The 21,727-nt window shown below is 38.2% G+C and overlaps 2 protein-coding genes across 2 annotated transcripts in view; one reads left to right on the top strand and one right to left on the bottom strand.

Moving 5' to 3' along the window:
- Positions 1–16,808, top strand: part of LOC103516479 — a 37,917-nt gene extending 21,109 nt beyond the window's left edge. The window contains exon 3 of the mRNA XM_026828576.1: positions 16,716–16,808. Within this exon, the coding sequence (XP_026684377.1) occupies positions 16,716–16,808 (93 nt within the window). The remainder of the gene's footprint in view (positions 1–16,715) is intronic.
- A 4,170-nt stretch (positions 16,809–20,978) lies between these two features.
- The window catches only part of LOC103516281 (heterogeneous nuclear ribonucleoprotein L), a 117,261-nt gene continuing 116,512 nt past the window's right edge, over positions 20,979–21,727 (bottom strand). Inside the window, exon 11 of the mRNA XM_026828673.1 lies at positions 20,979–21,203. Within this exon, the coding sequence (XP_026684474.1) occupies positions 21,100–21,203 (104 nt within the window). The 3' untranslated portion in view covers positions 20,979–21,099. The remainder of the gene's footprint in view (positions 21,204–21,727) is intronic.

Raw genomic sequence — 21,727 nt, 5'->3', positions numbered from 1 at the left:
ACAAGGGTTTATAATTCCGGCCAATGATAATGGAAATGCAACCCGGTACACAATGAGATCATCCAAAATTCCTTCGAGGACCAAAGAGGTGGCGGAAATAATTACTCCCCTTTCTCCCTACATTAGGGTTCATCATAAACAAGGGTTTACATATATTTAATTCCGGCCAATGATAATGGAAATGCAACCCGGCACACAATGAGATCGAACTTAGCGATAGAGACATAAATTGAATTCAAACAAATGACTGGAAAGATAACAATGCAATTCGCGACTCGTCGGGGGCGAATCCTAAAAGATGAGGGTGGTGGAATTTTCTGTGCGGAAGAATAAATTAGTAAAATGGTAAATGGAACATGGGCTGTACGTTACCCTATACCTTGTTTACCAGAAGAATTGTACTACTCCTTCACCCTGGATTTCCAATAGGGATTCTCAGGAGTAATCACTCGTATATTGTAGAAAGTAGTATAATTATGTATCTATAACTACCTCGGTACCACTTTTTGAGTTTTTACCACCAAATTATTCATGGGTGTACTCCCTATTAAGTAGCAATCAGACAATGCAATTCGCGACTCGTCGGGGGCGAATCCTAAAAGATGAGGGTGGTGGAGTTTTCTGTGCGGAAGAATAAATTAGTAAAATGGTAAATGGAACATGGGCTGTACCCTGTACCTTGTATACCAGAAGAACTGTACTCTGTACATCTGTACTACTCCTTCACCCTGGATTTCCAATAGGGATTCTCAGGAGTAATCTCTATCTACCTTCCTCGGTATCACTTTTTGAGTTTTCACCACCAAATTATTTATGGGTGTAGGTACTCCCTATTAGCAATCAGTATATTAGATATCTTTTCCACCCTTTTTACTTTCCTTATCCTATAGGAAGGAAAGTAATGTAATCGGGTCAAATTTTCGATGGTCAGTTTTTAGTGCCAGAACACGTTTTGAGGTCCCTAGAGCCTAAATCCAAAGTTTCAGCCATTGGTCCGTGTGTGTGTCTGTCTGTGTGTCTGTCTGTCTGTCTGTCTGTGTGTGTGTCTGTCTGTCTGTAAACAAAATATCTCCAGAATCTATTACCGTTAGGTAAATATCGTTAATCGCCCCTGCAGTATAAATGTCATTCCAGGTTGAATTTACATTTTTATTGCAGTTTATTAAAATGAATGTTCGACGCTTTTGTCAGACCAATCTATTTGCCCCAACCCAGAAGGGTATTTGATGTTTGACCCTCCCACAGTTAAATCGCGGTTGTACCTACTTACTTTATTTATGTTGGGTAGCATTTATGGTAAGTATGTAGATAGATAACGTTAAAATATTATAGGTAAATACCAAAATCACCAATGTACTCGTCTAATACTCGTATTCATATACCTACATACCAACATATTTTGACGTTTTAGAAACTCCTCCGTTATTTTACGAACTTTGTGGACTAGTTTTATTAGGCTAGCACAAATTGTTATAATGGTATGAGCTATCTTGGTCCTCCTTTCAAATTCAGAAGGTTGATAGGAGGGAACTAGGATTAGTAGAACCTTTGGGATCAGGTCAGGTCAGTTATCAATAGGTATAGGTACCTAATTAATGGCCACTATGCTAATTAGACATAGACCTATGTAGGTACCTACTCCCGATAAAGGTGTATTTAAAACCTAATATATCCCAAATCCAGGCCTATCCAAGCAGAATAAACAAGCTCTATTCTGTTAAAGGATCCTAGGTTTCCAACGTTCAAAAACAAACATCATTAAAAATCCTCGTCCTATCCCTCCAAAAGTGGGTCAACGAAGACAGATTACCTTGACGGGGAAATCCGTTCTAGTAAAGTCACCGGTGATGTGAAATTTTGTAACGTTACGTACGTTAGAGAGGAAAAGCCCAGGAGATTTCTAACTGCGAGAGGAACACAAATTATAAAGGACATTTTTTTTTTTTTTTGAACAGGGAACAGGACTCTTGATGTTGTTTTTTAGCTGATGTCTGCTGTAACTGTAAGGTTTTCATTTTATTTTTTATTCAATTTTTAAGTATATTTTTGGTGTAGAGTAGACCTACTTATACTAACTAGTAGATACGAGTATCTTTAAGTTATCTCATTCTACAGTTCTATATAATCCATATTCTCTACACACAAGCCATGATTCTGGTAGGTAGTGTAGGTACTAAGAAAAGTACAAAAGTACAAACGTGCTACAAATCTACCAATCTTAATCTGATAAATATTATTTCAAAACAGATTTTCCGCCTCGAGAAATTTTCCATTATATATTTTTTTCCATGCTAAACTTTTTTATGTTACCTATAAGTATAGCCTTTAGGTATATTTTTCGAATAAATAATAAATACATCTCTTATCTTTTCTTTTTGTTATTTTTTAATCCATATAAAACGATGCCCTAGTGTTGTGCAAAGAATTTCAATCGATATCGATATACCTTCCTCCATAAGTACATTAGACTACATATTATATGGGGTAGAAACCTGTACCTAGGTACTTTTTGTTCTTATTATCCATATAAAACGATGCCCTAGTGTTGTGCAAAGAATTTCAATCGATATCGATATACCTTCCTCCATAAGTACATTAGACTACATATATGGGGTAGAAACCTGTACCTAGGTACTTCTTGTTCTTATTTATATACTCTTTTTATTGTGGTTACCTATTTATCAGATTACCTTGTTATTGATAGGAGCTCGTTCTTTTGAAAGAATGACGCCAATATTAATCCATCTCAATTCCAAAATGGGACACAATTTCCAGGCCGAGCTTAAAAGAACCTAATGAGCTTTTAAACACTTAATGACATTTGAGATCTCTCAATTCCAAAATAGGACACAATTTCCAGGCCGAGCTTAAAAGAACCAAATGAGCTTTTAAACACTTCATGACATTTGAGATCTCTCATATTGTAAAAGTTAGGGTAAAAGAACACTCAAATAAGCATCATTCAATAGGATAAGGAAAGTCGTGTGATGTCCACACCAGATTTTTTTTTCTGTACCATATTTTTGATTTCTCACTGACTCACGCTCGAAAGTCAGCAAAAACCAGAGTTCCGAATTTGTGAATGTGTGAGCCGTCATGCCGTTACATATACAGGAAGTTGTCATCGTTTTCGACTGAACAACTCCACAAAGTTCAGCAGTAAAATAACACAAGAAAAGTTTTATTGTAATGCGGGAAAGATTTATGGGGATCCCTCTCTTTCCCTTTTCCTTCCTTCAAACCCCTCTATGAGATCCCGTCCTCCCCCGAGAAAGTGTTAAGTGGATTAATTCTGAACTTGCCGAAATGTAGGTACTTTGCATTTTCCAAACTAGTTGTGAAAAGTAAAAACCTAATATGTATCAATACTACATAGCTATAGTAGCTCGTAGCTATAGTAGCTCGGTGGTAGGTATAGATTATTCCATGTTTGGGTTGTAGGATTTGAAAATACATCCCGGTCTCTAGCAAAGAGTCTCTAGGAAGATTTTTTTATAGCCAAATTCACACCTTGGGCCTAGGGCCTAGGTCATTCATTCTCTTCCAGTTTCCCAAATTCCCATTTTCTATGAGTTATCATTTAGTTACTGTGTAAGAAGAGGCAACGAAATACACAAAATTTTCCTGTACAACGCCATGTTGAATTTCCTTCGTGTTCAAACTTTCACAACCGGAAGTGCGCACCCATATCTTTCTACCCCGAGAAGTTAAAGTAGAACAATTTATAGTTTCCTGTCGGGGCGCAATTATTCTTTTCTCTCTCGTTCTTGCATTTCTGCAAATAAAATTTTTTACACTCACATTATTTCGTACTTGTCTTGTGTTTTCGCAATTAAAATTGTCTGCCGTTTTTATGGAATCACTGTGATGGTGAAGATTCTTTCATTAGACGTTCCTTGGATACTTGGATTCATTTCTTGTCGCTTTATACGCTTAGCAGGGTACCTAACCTGATGTGTAGTTTTAAGATCCATACTCCTCAATATTCGAAAACGTTTTTAATTTTAATAAACGGTACATTACAGTGTGTAAAACATATGCTGATGCTGGACCTTTTTCAACTCAAGCTCACATCCCTTCTAGAACACGGGAAAGATTAAAATTCAGTGGTGCTGAAGCAAGCTAATGAATTCAATGTCTGTGGGGATGCTAAAGCATCAAAATATTATATCGCTTTTTTATGGCAAGCCGCATAACATCCCTTCTAGAACACAGGAAAGAGTAAAATTCAATGGTGCTGAAGCAACCTAATGAATTCAATGTCTGTGGGGATGCTAAAGCATCAAAATATTATATCGCTTTTTTATGGAAAGCCGCATAAGCTCCAAATTCTAAATAAATAATACGAACTGTCCACAGTTTCCACCGCCTTTGTGTTTGTTTCGTAGCCTGCAGATGCAGCAGTTCCGGCCTTTGCACGGAAGCACGCACTGAAAGATTTCATAGAATATTATGAAAATGCCTCCAGGTCACCATTTCGTCCCTCCTGAACAAATATTATTGCTCCTCTTTCATGTTTATTTTTGTCAAGTCTTTTCCCCTTCTGTAATCGGATTATTATTTTATGTCATCAGCTTCTTACATCTTACATGTCGAGCGATGTAGTTTTTTGTTCCACAGCACAGTTTTCAGTAACCTTTCATACAAGACATGCTTACAGCCATGTTCATAGAAGAAAATATGTATTTTTATTTCTCCAAGAAAATAAAACTGCGTGAGAAAAAAACATTATTTTTATTTACATAACATACGGAAGCACGCACTGAAAGATTTCATAGAATATTATGAAAATGCCTCCAGGTCACCATTTCGTCCCTCCTGAACAAATATTATTGCTTCTCTTTCATGTTTATTTTTGTCAAGTCTTTTCCCCTTCTGTAATCGGATTATTATTTTTATGTCATCAGCTTCTTACATCTTACATGTCGAGCGATGTAGTTTTTTGTTCCACAGCACTTCAGCCTTTATGTTTTTGAATGTTTTTTTCTTTCTCCTAATGCTTTGTGTTGGGTATAAACCTGTAAGTTTCCTTAGAAAATTGTTTGTACCTACCTTATTTCCTTAGTAGGTACCTCATACACCTGAGTTCTAGCTTTAGAATACCGTTGTGGCTATTTCTCGTGCAAATATGCTGTAATCGAAGAACATCCAAAATAATGTTTCGGAGGAGATTATACAGTAAAGTTGACAGCTTGAATTCTCCAATACAAGTGCTGAGTCTTTGGCAAACTTTTTTTCGCCTCCTTCTTCTCCTCTTCTTCCTCCTCCTCCACGTCCTTGTCACCTCCTCCTTCCTCCTTTTCTTCTTTTCCAACCAACTGTACACCGATGTTCCAGTTCTGTCCATTTCTCTCCTTTTCATTCCTCTTCTTCTTCCCTCGTCTCCTTATGTCACTTGATGTCCAAGACTGATATCAAAGATCTCTCCTTCTCTCATCTCTTCCCCCTAGTCTTAGCAATGGCCTCTTGTCCTACCTCTTTACTCTGTTCCTCCCTCCCCCAAGAATGACCGATGATCCACACCTAATTATAGTTGGATTTTATGTCCTCTTGTCATGAAGGCACGGGCACATTCACCAAAAAATGTGCACCAGAATATCTGATACCCGGATACCTGAAAATCTTAATACACTGTCCAAGATAGTGAAGTCCCGCGCTTCGTTCCACACCCCGTGGGCACTGAAGATGACAGTTCATATTATTGACATTAAAAATACATTTTGTCAACATGACACTTTTGGACTTTTCTCTAAAGAAAGCACAGGAACAGGAAGAGGTGTAACGGCCATCCCAAAAGTTTTGGACGTCCCAGAATACCCCCTTCTCTGATGTTACCCTTCTTCTCTGCCGTTACCGAGGGTGAAACGACTTTTCTCTAAAGAAAGCACAGGAACAGGAAGAGGTGTAACGGCCATCCCAAAAGTTTTGGACGTCCCAGAATACCCCCTTCTCTGCCGTTACCGAGGGTGAAAAGATAGTGAAGTCCCGCGCTTCCTTCCACACCCCGTGGGCACTGAAGACGACAGTTCATATTATTGACATTAAAAATACATTTTGTCAACATGACACTTCTCGACTTTTCTCTAAAGAAAGCACAGGAACAGGAAGAGGTGTAACGGTCATCCCAAAAGTTTTGGACGTCTCTCAATTCCAAAATAGGACACAATTTCCAGGCCGAGCTTAAAAGAACCAAATGAGCTTTTAAACACTTCATGACATTTGAGATCTCTCGTTTTTTTTTTCTGTACCATATTTTTGATTTCTCACTGACTCACGCTCGAAAGTCAGCAAAAACCAGAGCTCCGAATTTGTGAATGTGTGAGCCGTCATGCCGTTACATATGTATAGAGGAAGTTGTCATCGTTTTCGACTGAACAACTCCACAAAGTTCAGCAGTAAAATAACACAAAAGTTTTATTGTAATGCGGGAAAGATTTATGGGGTCCCTCTCTTTCCCTTTTCCTTCCTTCAAACCCCTCTATGAGATCCCGTCCTCCCTTTCCTTCCTCCCTTCGAACCCCTCTCTCTATGACCGTCTCCTCTATGGGATCCCCTTCCCCTCTCCCTCTCTCCCTTCCTTCCTCCCCTTGAACCCCTCTCTCTATGACCGTCTCCTCTATGGGATCCCCTTCCCCTTCCTTCCTCCCTCCCTTCGAACCCCTCTCTCTATGACCATCTCCTCTATGGGATCCCCTTCCCCTCTCCCTCTCTCCCTTCCTCCCCTTGAACCCCTCTCTCTATGACCTCCCCCCTCCTCTCTATAGGATCCTCTTCTCCTCTCCCTCTCCCCCTCTCTCCATGACCCCTCCCTTTTATGGGATCCCCTTCTCTTTCCCCTCGAACTCCTCCTCTATAGGATCCCGCTCCCTTCCTCCTTCTCCTCTCTCTATGACTCCCCTCTATGGGATCCCTTTCCCCTCTCTCCCTCCCTCCCCCTCTCTCTATGGCCTCATGTTGCGTTCCAATTCCAAAATCCCGAACAGCCTTTCCGCCCCCCCGAACTGGAAATATTAATGAACTTTTGTTTCTCCAGCTGAATGAGAGTTTGCAGGCAATAAAAGTTGGTATGGTAGAGAGAGGCAGAAATAACGGAGAGATAGCCCAGGCAAGGTAGTAAAATGAGCCGTCGGCGTCGAGCGACCATTCGGTAGGTAGATAGGAAGATAGGTATCTATTAAATTTCTTTTATTGAACCCCGGAATTCCGGGAAATAAAAGTCAATATAAGTGATATCTTTAAAGTTATAGCCAAAGGTTCCTTCTGACTATTTCTTCCATCTAAGGGCTACAACTTTAAATTTCTTTTATTGAACCCCGGAATTCCGGGAAATAAAAGTCAATATAAGTGATATCTTTAAAGTTATAGCCAGAGGTTCCTTCTAACCATTTCTTCCATCTAAGGGCTACAACTGTTGGACTCAGAAATCTCAGAATATCTGCAATACACTCATCTCCTGCTCGTAAAATACGTACCTAGATGTTATCCAACTATGATGATCATGTCAAAAAATCATGTCCAGACAAACTGTGGAATAGCGTTTGATATGGTCAAGTCTTTCTTTATGATAGAATTTTTGGACAATTAGAGCTCAAAGACTACCCATATATCTGTTGTTATTTTTCGCAGACAAACGTTATTACCTTACCTTTCATATAGTCCGAGTTCTGAAACTTCTTCAAATAGCTCGGAATGGAAAACAGAACGAGCTTGGAAAAAAAAAAAAAATCTTACCTTTCATATAGTCCGAGTTCTGAAACTTCTTCAAATAGCTCGGAATGGAAAACAGAACGAGCTTGGAAAAAAAAAAAAAATAACTTGATTATGTTTTCACAAATCTTTAAATGTGTTGAAACATAAAAGTGGGGAAGGTACCATTGTTTTGGAAAGCGAAAGCACCAGGAGTACAACAACAATGCAATAATGGAAAACAAAGCTGTGAAAGTTGAATTGAATCTCTCTAATACAATTATACCAGGCGTGGAAAAAGAACAATAAGAAAGAAGAACATATTGAATTACCTACTTAGCATCATTTGCTTTTACCAACCTATGGCATACTGAAATCCGCAAAGCCAATATTAAGAGCAATACTTATTTAAACAGAGTTTTACAACAAGAAGATGAAGAGCCGTTGTCTATTTTACGATTGGCACCATATTTTCAATCCTATTGGGTCTAAGAATGGGAGAATGAATACCCCAGGCGTGGAAAAAGAACAATAAGAAAGAAGAACATATTGAATTACTTAGCATCATTTGCTTTTACCAACCTATGGCATACTGAAATCCGCAAAGGCAATATTAAGAGCAATACTTATTTCCCTGTAGAATTTCTCATCACGCCATTCCTTCATGTTCTTCACACAAACTAACTTGGATGAACTCACACAGCCACACGTTATTGTTGCATCCATAACACTATACCTACCTAGTTTTAATTACTAAAGTTTCACTGTTTAACTTTTTCAATAACTCTTACGGATAAAAACAATATTTATGATTATTTTATGAACGGATAAGGTTTTTATGAGCCTCGTCATTTGAGGGAGAAATTTCGACAATAAAACAGGGTTAGACTTATTATACATATAATCTACAAAATTTCATTTCAATTTTATGATTAGGAAATTCATTTGATCACTTGTAGGCGATCATAAAAACATCAATTTCTTTTCAAAAAGGTCCGAAACAGGGAAGAAAATTTCACCATGATATATCTAATTACCTATTGGTGTCTTTATGTATGGCTAGTTGGATAGATACATAGATTAGATAGGTGCATGAATAATCTTGGTGGGGTGGTGGGTCACGTCTCCAAGTTTTCATAAAAATATACGAAACTGAAGACAAAATGTGACAATTTCTTTCTTGGCATATGAATTATAAATTTTCAAAACTAAAAATATCTAATCTTGGTATGTGACAATTTCTTTCTTGGCATATGAATTATAAATTTTCAAAACTAAAAATATCTAATCTTGGTATGGAAGATGAAAATTCAATAACTTTACTAAAGTTTTCACGTACAAAAAAGTTATACCTTCCCCGCTTGAATATTGATGCTGGGTGCAATATTGATAGAATGTATTCCATCAGAATTTATACCAGGATGAGCGTCATTTATCTCCTGTCTTGTCCCATTTCTACATTTTCATTTTATCACTCTGCTCAATCACGTCCCAGTGCCAGTGCCACAATTTTTTCTGCAATGGTTGCATTTCAATTGAATTTCAAACGACAAAATCAAGAAATGTTAAAATTCCTTACAATCCTTTCATATAGTACGGTATAAGGTGGAGGGTACTGATCAACGTGCTTCTAGTTTTGCAAATGCTCTTTGACAGATACACAATTTCATCAGAGTTGAAGATAAATATCTCAATCGTGCTTTATCTGCTCAATAGGTATAGGAAATCTCAGGAATGTTTGTTGCATACACAATACGCTTATGCTGTGACTACTGCATTTGCCGTCACTTAAAAACAGATTATGGTCTCCATTTTGTGTGTTACTGGAAACGCAGGAGCTGTGAGAGATATTGTGGTTAGGAGGGAACGCACGGCAACTTTTACTCGGGAAATTTGGGGAGGGATATTTTGTCCGTGTTTTTTGGAATGGCTTTTGTTTTATAGTCATGTTATGGGGCTCAAAATTCTACTTCAAACCTTGATATTTTGAATGTCGATTTCAAGTACCCACCTTACCGTACCTACGGGGCAGAAGACCAGAAAATGTCATAGACATCAAACATCCTCTCCCTTTCTTTATAATTGTTTTGTTATGTACCTAAGTATACACATACCTACCGTGGCAAGAGCAAAACAAAGCATACAAAATGACTTCGACATTTCAAATGTCAATGGGAAACATTTTGGGGGAAACTTGAAACAAAAGTAACGACATCATGGTTAGACAGCACTATTATAATGGACGCTTTCCAATTTCCATTGCCATTAACGCTCACTAAAACAGGAGGAAATGTGCTGATAGATGTAAGATGGGCTCTTAAATAGAAATAAAAATGTTGCAAGGGCAGGGTGAAAATGTTGCAGGGGTAATTGCTGACTCATTCAATCAACTGCGAACTATTCTGCTGATGAGAGACCCTCAAGTTGCATTTTGTTGTCTTGATTTATTGACGCGATCAAGGGTTGCTAACATTCCATGATATTCAGTACTTTTACCTTAAATAGAAATAAAAATGTTGCAAGGGCAGGGTGAAAATGTTGCAGGGGTAATTGCTGACTCATTCAATCAACTGCGAACTATTCTACTGATGAGAGACCCTCAAGTTGCATTTTGTTGTCTTGATTTATTGACGCAATCAAGGGTTGCTAACATTCCATGATATTCAGTACTTTTAATCAGAACCTTATGATGCCTTGCAATGCTTCCATGCAATCCTTTTAGTCCTTGTTTATCATCCTTGGTCCTCAATTTCTCTCATTTAGCAACCTTTCGGCTTCGATTTCCGGAGGTCCCGGGTTCGATTTCCGGTGGGATCGAAGTTTTGTCGACTATGTGCTTGGAGATACCCAACAAATTCATCTCTAGTTGAGTCTGTCTCTTACATGATAACTCTTGATGTCTTGAAGGACTCGATCGCTAACACATTTTACTCACTTGCAAATTTTGAACCCGTAGAACGGAAAGGACCATGGCATTCTAATTAAAGTGAAAAATCCTGTGCTTCCCCTGCTGTCTTCTCATCATCCTCCTTCAATAATTGCCCTTTCCTCTCCCTCTCTCTCTCTCCCTCTCTCACCTCCCATATTCTCTTCCCGTGGTATCGCACACCTTTTATACTCTTTTTCACCTTATCAATCAAAAAATGCAGCGTTAATTACTTTTTCTACAGATAGCCAGGGTCGCTCCTAGGGGGGTCTATTCGGTACCATTTGCCCCGGGCTCGGCCTCTTCAAGAGGGCCCTGAAACCAGCAGTCCCTCCTCTTACTTACTTTCTTACTCTCTTCTTTCTCATCAAATCTTTCCTCTCCAGAAGTTTCAAAGGTCGCGTAGGTCGATCGCCTTTTCGTTCTCCTCATTAAGATCTGCGTGGGTGCAAGTTGTTGTTGTTGTTGTTGTTGTTGTTGTTGTTGTTGTAGCGGTGTAGCTGCACCGAAGGGGATCGATGGTCTCTGGGTGCAAGTTCGCTCCAGCTGGTTGCACATCAGGAGTTTTTCATGGGTTTGTTCGCTGCCACTTCGGGTCCCTCCCCAAAAAGGAGAAAATAAAATACTAGTATTAGTTACTTAGTATTCTTGTTTTGGGAGGCAAGCTCCATTAGTACGAAGGCCCGTAGAGGCTGTGATCACCCCTGCAGATAGGTACAACAGTTTCCAACTTTACAGGAGGTATATGGCTATACCTGTACACTGTATATATACCTATACAGGGTCTTGTTTTGGGAGGCAAGCTCCATTAGTACGAAGGCCCGTAGAGGCTGTGATCACCCCTGCAGATAGGTACAACAGTTTCCAACTTTTCAGGAGGTATATGGCTATACCTGTACACTGTATACCTATACAGGAGAATAAAAACGTTAATTAGAATTAATTAGGGCAATTTTTATTCAGTCCCGTTCCAGAATGAATGGGGGTTGTTGATGGGGTTCAAGAATTGATGGGTTGTATAGCGGTATTACCCACAAGGTGCAATAAGTAAATGGGCAATGTAGGTTTCTAGATATCTACATAATTGCTCAATGGGGGATAATTACTTTTTTATACCTATTGATTGGCACACTGAATAATATAGGTATCTTTAGGTATATAATATGTATGTATAACAGGGAACTTATATGGAGGGTACCTAACCCAGTTACCTACCTTGGGCCAGATACCTACTTTCAGTCTATCTATATAGGTTCCTAATTGAAACTGTTTATTCCTTTCACTAACGACTTTAATGACACAACAGACATTGTCTCGCTCGGCAGTAATAATTGCTAAACAAAAAGCAAAAAGTGTTGAAAGCAAAAAATGAACAAGTGCAACAAAAGTCATTAGAGAAATACCTACATTTGTGTGACAAAGTGTGTTTAGAAAAAAAAGTGTGCTTTTCAAAACAAAGATTTTTATGACCAAAATGTTTTTCGAAAAAGTTCTTTTTTTTCATCTGAATGTTCAACATACGAGTATGTACATATATATTTACAAAGAGTATTTACTTAACCTTGTAGGTTTGTAGTTCCCTATCTGTTTACGTACCTACCTACCCTCCTACCCACTTGTAGGTTTGTAGCTCTCTCACTTACGATATAATTACAATGTAAGTAGGTAGTCATTCAGTCGATTTTCAACAATCAATTTGGACGGCACTCAAGGTCAGTCTTAGGTAGGTACCTACTAGATTAGCTGTAGGTAGTCCAAAGCCCAATATTCACAAAGTAGAGTCGAGCTGGAAAAATCTCCACTCTGTCAGGATTCGAACCTGGGACTCCACCGGTCTCCGCCGCTACCGTGGCATACATGTCTATAGCTACATGATACTTGGTAATGGATATAGTTAATTAGGTAGGTACAAAGGTATTCTTTAACCATGATCGAATAAACTACGGGCTAAAAAATTCCCGGAGGGACGGGCCCAGCTTGTTTTACTTCAGTATGAGTAGTTTGAGTAGATATTCATTGAATGTGCGAAGGTCCATTATAATTATTCATTCATACATAGTTTTATTTTATAGCTTCATAATTTTATTATGTCCCTAGGTAGGTAGGTTATAGGTAGGTAGGTACCTACTAATCAACACTAGGTTGTTTTATGACTTTGCAAGAAACACAGGAAATGGTTTGCCAAGAATGTCAAGTGTTGTGAAATTATAGCAATTATCACCTTATTTATTTCTGTTATTACGGAAATGACGAAAACTGTGAGCGTAAGATGCGTGAATACATATCTTCTTTGTACTTCTCCTTCTTATTATGTAGGTACATATTTCCTTATAAAATCTATAGACTTATGTATCTTTATACATAATACATCTACACAATAATACGTGGAAAGTCATAAGTAGGGTAGAGTGTACATTATGCCAAAGTTTTGACAGAACCTGCTTCTGCCTATCTATGTATCCATTCTCCATTGTAAGTTGTACGTAAAGATAGCTACATATTATCATTACGTATACAACTATACTAATATCTACTATTCCTTTTCATCCTACTTCGGGAGTGTTTTAGCCGAAACATGGGAAGGAACTCAGGACTCATTTCTTGCCCCTCATACCAATGTCCCCCACACGCCACTATTTCAGACCTTCATTATCAATTCATCATTCATACCTCATTTCATTTCTTGACTTCTGAAAATTTTAAAATTTTATTATTAAAATATTTTATCGAATGCGTTCTTCTTACTTTCCGTCGTTAATAAACTTTCTTCCTCCCTCTTCCCTCTCTTTCTCCGTTATCTCACTCTAGCCTTCTCAGTCCCACTGTTCCTGTTTTTTCAAAGATTAGCTCTATAAGAGGAGTACCTATCTACTTGAAGTCCCCAAGTATCCTACCCTCAGATAGATAGATACCCAATAGTATTTCCTCAGTATTTTCCTGGTCTTTCAGCAGATGATTGCATATGCACGCGACATTTGCTAACATTTCAGATCTAAGGTCTAATTTTGCTGTGGAATTTGTACAAATATCGAGTACACATCATGATTAGTTGAATAGTGCATAATACCTACAAAACGATCTGTCGAAAGACCACGATAGAAGATCAAATTGGGATACAATACACGTACCTACCCAACTACCCAGTAGACTAGGTAGTAGCTGTGTAGTAGTTACAATTACAATGCTTGTTAGTGTGTAACAGCTACCAGACTCAAGGTCCTTTTACGATCCTTAGGACTGAAAAGGAATGGGTTCTATTTCCTAATATCTATTTTCTTCATTACCGTTGAACCTTTGACACGTTTGGCAACGTAGCCTACTTTTTAGATGAATCCTTGCTGCCATATTCAAATGGATGAACCATAGTTGATTAGTGCATACCTACAAAACGATCTGTCGAAAGACCACGATAGAAGATCAAGTTGGGATAAAATACACGTACCCAACTAACTACCCGCAGTAGACTAGGTAGTGGCTGTGTAAGTAGTTACAATGGTTGTTAGTGTGTAACAGCTACCAGACTCAAGGTCCTTTTACGATCCTTGGGATTGAAGAGGAATGGGTTCTATTTCCTAATATCTATTTTCTTCACCAGCAGGAGAGTTAAGTCGTAGAGTACCCCATTTCCTTCCGTAGTTCCCAGTTCTGCTCCATAGTTCACGTTTTCAATTTATTACGTCAGCCATATTTCATTCTTATAAGGGCAGGAGTGTTGCAGCAAATTAGAAATTAGGTCACGTCGGGAAATCCAAGACACCACATAGGTTCCTGGGTTTAGATGCACTCAAAATCAAACACTATAGGTAAAAAAAGCTTTGAGTGCATTGAAACTCAAAAATTAGCTTTAAGTTAACTAAAAATAGAAAAACCCTGAAATTAGCTACGACGGACTCGAAATCTAAAATTTACTGTGAGTGAACTCTTGAATAATAAATAAAGGTAGATATCTTTTTCTTTTTCTCAAATCAAATTATTACCTACAAGTAATTGGGTGAGTTGATCAACTGATGCCTGACCTATAAATGTAGCTATTACGTAAGTATACCTACCTACTACTTGTAATAAACAAACTTTCAAATTGTGCTTTGCCTCCACAGGATAGGAAAGATTCTAAAAGCAGAAAGTTCGCCCTGTTCAGGAAATGCTGTCAGTGAATTAATTTCTATGTAAAAGAAGAAAAAAAAAGTAAAAATACACGAGTAACATAGGGATTTCCAACGGTAGGGGAAAAAATTAACATCAAAAAATACGCTGTTTAGATATATACATATAAGTAACATAGGGATTTCCAACGGTAGGGGAAAAAAATAACATTGCATCACAAAAGTTGAAATGAAGTTTCGAAATGGAAAATTTATTATAATGAAGTTCTTGGTCTAGACTGGAAGGGAGATGAGGTCACCAAGGATTTGTTATACATAATTATGTATATCTTTATCTACTTGTATCGTATAGGGTACCCTTAGGTCTCTAGCCAGGTTTCCACCCTATGTTTTTGAAGAGGTTGGTTAGAGGGAATTGTAACTAACTGCTAAGGTCTTATTGTCCCTAAAGCGAACAGAGAATGATGACAGGAGAGCCAGCCGTTCCGAGAACGAACCTTATCTGTTCAAGATAAAATCCGCCCCGGCCGGGAATCAAAAGGCAGACACGCTACCAACTAAGCAATCTAGGCATACCGTATGGTATGTATCACTGTGGGAATCGAGGACACGGAAAGTAAAGTTATTACTGTGGGAATCAGAAGGATGAAAAAATTTAGACGAATTGGATATAAAAACTACGCATGCTTGAGAAAGGAAAAAGAAGTGTTTTAATAAAAGCACTATGCTGACTGAAAACTAGCATTGCTGATTCTTTTGTACTCAAATACATTAAGGCCATTAAGGTTTATGAAGAATATGAAGAGCGTATCTTAATGGCCTGACTTGGAGCAGCAGTGAACAATACTTACAACAATACGAGCCTGACTTGGAGCATATCTACATCAGTGTAGAGTACACAATGATACTTGAATCAGCAGAGGTGGGGCTTAGGGCTGAACTAAAGCTGTTGTTGGGTATTACAATACAAGTAAAGCTCACAGCATACTCACGTCTACATACGGATTAAGTAAGTGTACTACAATCTAATGTCACGTGACTGAGAATTTCAATCAGCATTTTCCTGATTGAAATTTGAACTTGGATTTCCCTTGTTGAAATTTCATATCCTTTTATTGATATAGGTACGTTCTATTTATTGAATTTAGTGTATGAAAAATCAACCAAATATAACCTGACCTCAGAAAACTAGAATCCACAGTGATTGTATCCTTTGTCCGTTTATTGACTATCATACGTGCCATCGTATTGTATTTATCTGAACCTTATCTCTTGGGAATTTGCTTGTTTTTATAATATTTATGAATCTTCGATGTTCAAATAGCTTTTGGCAATACAGACTTGTTTCCAACCTCCTTTCCGTGGCTCGCTCATACTTTCCCAATAACAGGAGAATAGTGAAAAGTAAATTAATGTTTTAATAATGAATTATGTTTGAGTTTTTACCGACTTCTTGTTTTTTCCTCCCCGTCTGTGAAATATACTAGCTTGGCAGGAGGTGTGGTTAAAACAGTGGTCTTGTAATTTATAGCAATCGAAACGTCTCGGAGTCGCGTCGAGACCAAAAAACTTGGTTTTGTTTTAGTGCAGTTCTGTCTGGGTTTCCTCCTTGTGTAAAAAACAATTGGAAGGTACCTACTAGGCATAGTATTGCTACTTATGCAGTCGTACCTATATGTACAAATTGTAGGTACACTAGCGTCGCGTCGATCGACAATCAGTATCTACATCTATTCTATCGATACCCCCCCCCTCCCTCTCCTACCGGACAAGGGGTAGTTGAGTAGTAAGCTCGTACTTGCTAGTAGGTTTTAAATTTGTGTCCAAGTAGGTACCTACCTACGTAGATGGTAGTCTCTTTTTTCTGTAGATTCGTGTCATGCGTTTGACAGGGTGGGGACTGTTTTCTCAACATACCTCAAATGTATCTATTCTTTGTGAATTGTGCTTTTGGTGTATTAATTTATTTTAACGTGATTTTTCTCTCGTTGTGTTTGCAGTGGAAGACCAGATGGGGTGTTCTGACCAAACTCTCTCCAGCAGCAGGTAAGTGTTTATTTCTTTCGAGTTTTGGGCAAGACTTTTATCGGTAGACTTGCTTTACTTTTTACGTTTGCATGTTGCATGTTAGATTTTGGTTTATAATTAGGTCTTCTTCTTTTTCTTCGCCTTTTCCCGTGAACAGACGGGGTCGGCGTTTTTCGTCAGCCTCTCAATCAGCCCTAACTAGGGTTATTGCTTTGGGCTGACATTGGGTTTTGGCTGCAAATTTTACGAGTGGATGGATGCCCTTTGCACTCAACCTTTACTATTTCTTTAGCAGATAAGGAAGCTGATACCATATTGGTGTTGGTGATCTTTGGTTCACTCAGCTCTCAACTGTCAAGACAAGACTGTGTTTATTTACACTGTTAACAGCTTTTGGCCTGAGATCAAAAGAATGAGAGTTGTAACAGTGCGAAGAAAAAGAAAAATTCCGTTGGTCCTCATTTTTCCTGCTCTATGACTTTGAAACATCACCCAAGTAAGCGCAACTGATCTATTGTAGATACACTAGTATGAGGTAAAGTCATAATGCGCATTGCCAGCGTCGCGTCGATCGACAATCAGCATAGTAGGTAGGTACCTATCTACATCTATTCTATCGATACCCCCCTCCCTCTCATTTCGGACAAGGGTTATTTGAGTAGCAAGCTCATACTTGCTAGTAGGTTTTAAATTTGTGTCCAAGTAGGTACCTACCTACTACCTATGTAGGTAGATAGTAGTCTCTTCTTTCTGTAGATTCGTGTGATGCGTTTGACAGGGTGGGGACTGTTTTCTCAACATACCTCAAAATTCACGTTTTCAATTTATTACGTCAGCCATATTTCATTCTTATAAGGGCAGGAGTGTTGCAGCAAATTAGAAATTAGGTCACGTCGGGACTTGGGACATCCAAGACAGCACATAGGTTCCTGGCTTTAGATGCACTCAAAATCAAACACTAGGTATAGGAAAAAAAAGCTTTGAGTGCATTGAAACTCAAAAAAGTTAACTAAAAATAGAAAAACCCTGAAATTAGCTACGACGGACTCGAAATCTAAAATTTACTGTGAGTGAACTCTTGAATAATAATTTGATTTGATAGGTATCTTTTTCTTTTTCTCAAATCAAATTATTAGGTACCTACCTACAAGTGATTGGGTGAGTTGATCAACTGATGCCTGACCTATAAATGTAGCTATTATGTAAGTTATGTAAGTATACTTCCTACTTGTAATAAACGTAATAAACAAACTTTCAAATTGTGCTTTGCCTCCATAGGATAAGAAAGATTCTAAAGCAAAAAGTTCGCCCTGTTCAGGAAATGCTGTCAGCGAATTAATTTCTATGTAAAAGAAGAAAAAATACGCTGTTTAGATATATACATATAAGTAACATAGGGATTTCCAACGGTAGGGGAAAAAAATAACATTGCATCACAAAAGTTGAAATGAAGTTTCGAAATGGAAAATTTATTATAATGAAGTTCTTGGTCTAGACTGGAAGGGAGATGAGGTCACCAAGGATTTGTTATACATATATCTTTATCTACTCGTCTCGTATAGGGTAGGTACCCTTAGGTCTCTAACCTACAGACCCTATACCCTATAGTATGGTAGAGAGCCAAGCCAAGTTTCCACCCTATGTTTTTGAAGAGGTTGGTTAGAGGGAATTGTAACTAACTGCTAAGGTCTTATCGTCCCTAAAGCGAACAGAGAATGATGACAGGAAAGCCCTGAATGAACCTTGTCTGTTCAAGATAAAATCCGCCCCGGCCGGTAATCGAACCCGCGACCTAGTGTTTAAAAGGCAGACACGCTACCAACTAAGCAATCTAGGCATACCGTATATGTATCACTGTGGGAATCCAGGACACGGAAAGTAAAGTTATTACTGTGGGAATCAGAAGGATGACGAAATTTAGACGGATTGGAAAACCGCGCACAAGAATGCTTGAGAAAGGAGCAAGAAGTGTTTTAATAAAAGCACTATGCTGACTGAAAACTAGCATTGCTGATTCTTTTGTACTCAAACGCATTAAGGCCATTAAGGTTTATGAAGAATATGAAGAGCGTATCGTATCTTAATGGCCCGACTTGGAGCAGCAGTGAACAATACTTACAACAATACGAGCCTGACTTGGAGCATATCTACATCAGTGTAGAGACACAATGATACTTGAATCAGCAGAGGTGGGGATTAGGGCTGAACTAAAGTTGTTGTTGGGTATTACAATACAAGTAAAGCTCACAGCATACTCACGTCTACATACGGATTAAGTTGAAATTTTAAGCATTTCTATTGAGATCAGCGTGTTTCGAACTTCCTTTATCAGCGAAGAAAAAAAAAAGTGGTTGAGCCCCATTGAGCTGGTGTACTTTTGATGACATTTCTAACTAGGTAGGTATGTCGTTTAGGTTTAGGTATGTCTAATATGTGAGATGGTAGCTAGATTTCAAGTTACTATTACTACAGATCGATTTGTCCATCGAGTTGGTCTGTGCTGTGCTTGGTAAAATAATAGCTCCTAGCCCTAGACCCCTAATACCTACTAACAACACCCATATTCTGTCTTCCTCACTTCTTCTAGTTCTTCTTTGTCTCTCTCAAGTGTTTTCCACAACAGACATTCCCACCCCACACCATATCTATCTCATTATTTTTACCTTTCCTTATCCCTCTCTCTCTCTTCTCTACCTTCTCTTCCTCCTCCTTCTCCTCCTCCTCTCTCTCTCTCTCTCTCATCTTTCTTCTTCTATCCGTCCTTTCCCCTTTCTTCTAGTCTTTCTCTTGTTCGTTTTATTTTTCTAATAATATTTCAGCACCAGCACATTCTTCTCCCACACAATATATACGCATGCACACATCGCATTTCATACAGGATGGTGAGATTTGGGTCAGGATGTGCGTGATTTTCGCTCCAGGAGCGTGAATAATCTTTCCTATCTCTTGCTTTTGCAACTATTCCCTCCAATATTGATAAGTTATTCCTTCAAAGAAGGGAACATGGACTCTTGCAACTTTTCACCCTGCAGTTCTGGAACTTTTAAAAGCACCTACGTCCTATTACATAGTGTGAAGGTGAAGTGAAGTTTAGGTGCAATATTAGGTACCTACCTACGTAAAATCTTGTATATTCTTACGCATTGTTCCATCCTGTACCCTGTAGATATCTACCTAATTTTATGTTATTTCAAAGATTCAAACTCAAATCAGCTCGTCGTTTGAGATCGTCACGAAATAAACATCAACTTCTTCAATGTGAATTAAAGTTTCAATTCGTATACACATTGTCTGGTTGTGAAAGAGCTCCGTTTTCAATTTTGTAAGTCATTCTTACTCAGTCGAAAGATTGATTTGATAAACAACGATGTTGTTTCTGAAACATATGGGCATACGGCTAATAAGACTTTCAATTCAAACGCCAAGTGTGGATTTAATTTAATTTTGACAGTCAATAAATGCATTTTTTACTCTCCTAAATACTGGTGCATTTGGCACATCCACCATTGAACATTATAATTATCATATTCTCTCCTTCTCTCCCCATCTCCTTCCATTCTGTATGTTATGCTATAGGCTATACTAATTTTATTGTCCTATTTGAAGTTTTGGATTTGATTTAATTTTGACAGTCAATAAATGCATTTTTTACTCTCCTAAATACTGGTGCATTTGGCACATCCACCATTGAACATTATATTATATTCTCTCTTTCTCTCCCCATCTCCTTCCATTCTGTATGTTATGCTATACTAATTTTATTGCCCTATTTGAAGTTTTCAACCATCTAAAACGTATCTACTCGTACATAACCTCTTTTTGGATAACACTGGGTACCCGTAACTTCCTACCTACTACGGCCAAAGCCATCGTATCACGTACGAATCACCAAATGGCCACTGTAGACGTAATAATTCAGGACCCTGAGAATGGAGAAGAGGGGAGATAAAGGATCCTAAGGGAGGGAAATAAAGGATCCTGAGAGAGGAGAGGGGAGGGGATAAGCCACGAGGAGAGGTATAATTATTTAAAGTGAACATCACAGGAAATTTATAAAGAGGACGAAATGAAGCAGGAGAAAATTGCACTGAACACGGACTAAAGTAGAGACATGATGCATTCCGGGAAACACAGAGAGCCTACGGGAAAAACAATGAGGGTCCTGTTCTATGAGTCATCAACCCAAAACGAAGGAACCAATCAGATTGCAGGAAATCCTTACATTGTTGCAATTGAGTCACAATACCACAGCAAAACGTGTAATGTCCGTTCCTCCACTTTCTGGTCACAATAAGTAAAATGTAATTGTAAAAAATCAAAAAAATATTTAGGAGTGAGAGAAGAGCAGGAGGGGATCTAGTCTGCTTCCTCTTCAAAGTTGTCTCGGTAGCGACGCGAGGATGAATTGACATTTCTAGCCGAAGAAAAGCAAAGCTTTAACATGAACGGATACTTGCCACCTGAAACAGAAAGGTAAATATATCTAGAGTGCCAACAACCTAGACAAGCAACAACTTTCATTATTCCTTAGTACAGGGAGTAGACCAGCTTAGTCTGTTCCGCATTGTTCCATCCTGTACCCTGTAGATATCTACCTAATTTTATGTTATTTCAAAGATTCAAACTCAAATCAGCTCGTCGTTTGAGATGTCAACACGAAATAAACATCAACTTCTTCAATGTGAATTAAAGTTTCAATTTGTATACAAATTGTTTGGTTGTGAAAGAGCTCCGTTTTCAATTTTGTAAGTCATTCTTACTCAGTCAAAAGATTGATTTGATAAACAACCGATGTTGTTTCTGAAACATATGGGCATACGGCTAATAAGACTTTCATTTTTTTTTTTTTTTTTGTTTTTAATACATAACCATTTATTTATTGACAAATACATAGTACAGTAATTCAACATCATTAAATAAAATACATGTTATGGTTTACTCTTTGTCCATGGAGAATTAAAAAAAAAAAAAAAAAATTAAAGCT

This window comes from Diaphorina citri, unplaced genomic scaffold (genome assembly GCF_000475195.1).
Source record: "Diaphorina citri unplaced genomic scaffold, Diaci psyllid genome assembly version 1.1 scaffold52, whole genome shotgun sequence".
Taxonomy (NCBI): domain Eukaryota; kingdom Metazoa; phylum Arthropoda; class Insecta; order Hemiptera; family Psyllidae; genus Diaphorina; species Diaphorina citri.
Note: the sequence above shows the minus strand (reverse complement) of the source record. Positions and strands in the feature narration are given on the sequence as shown.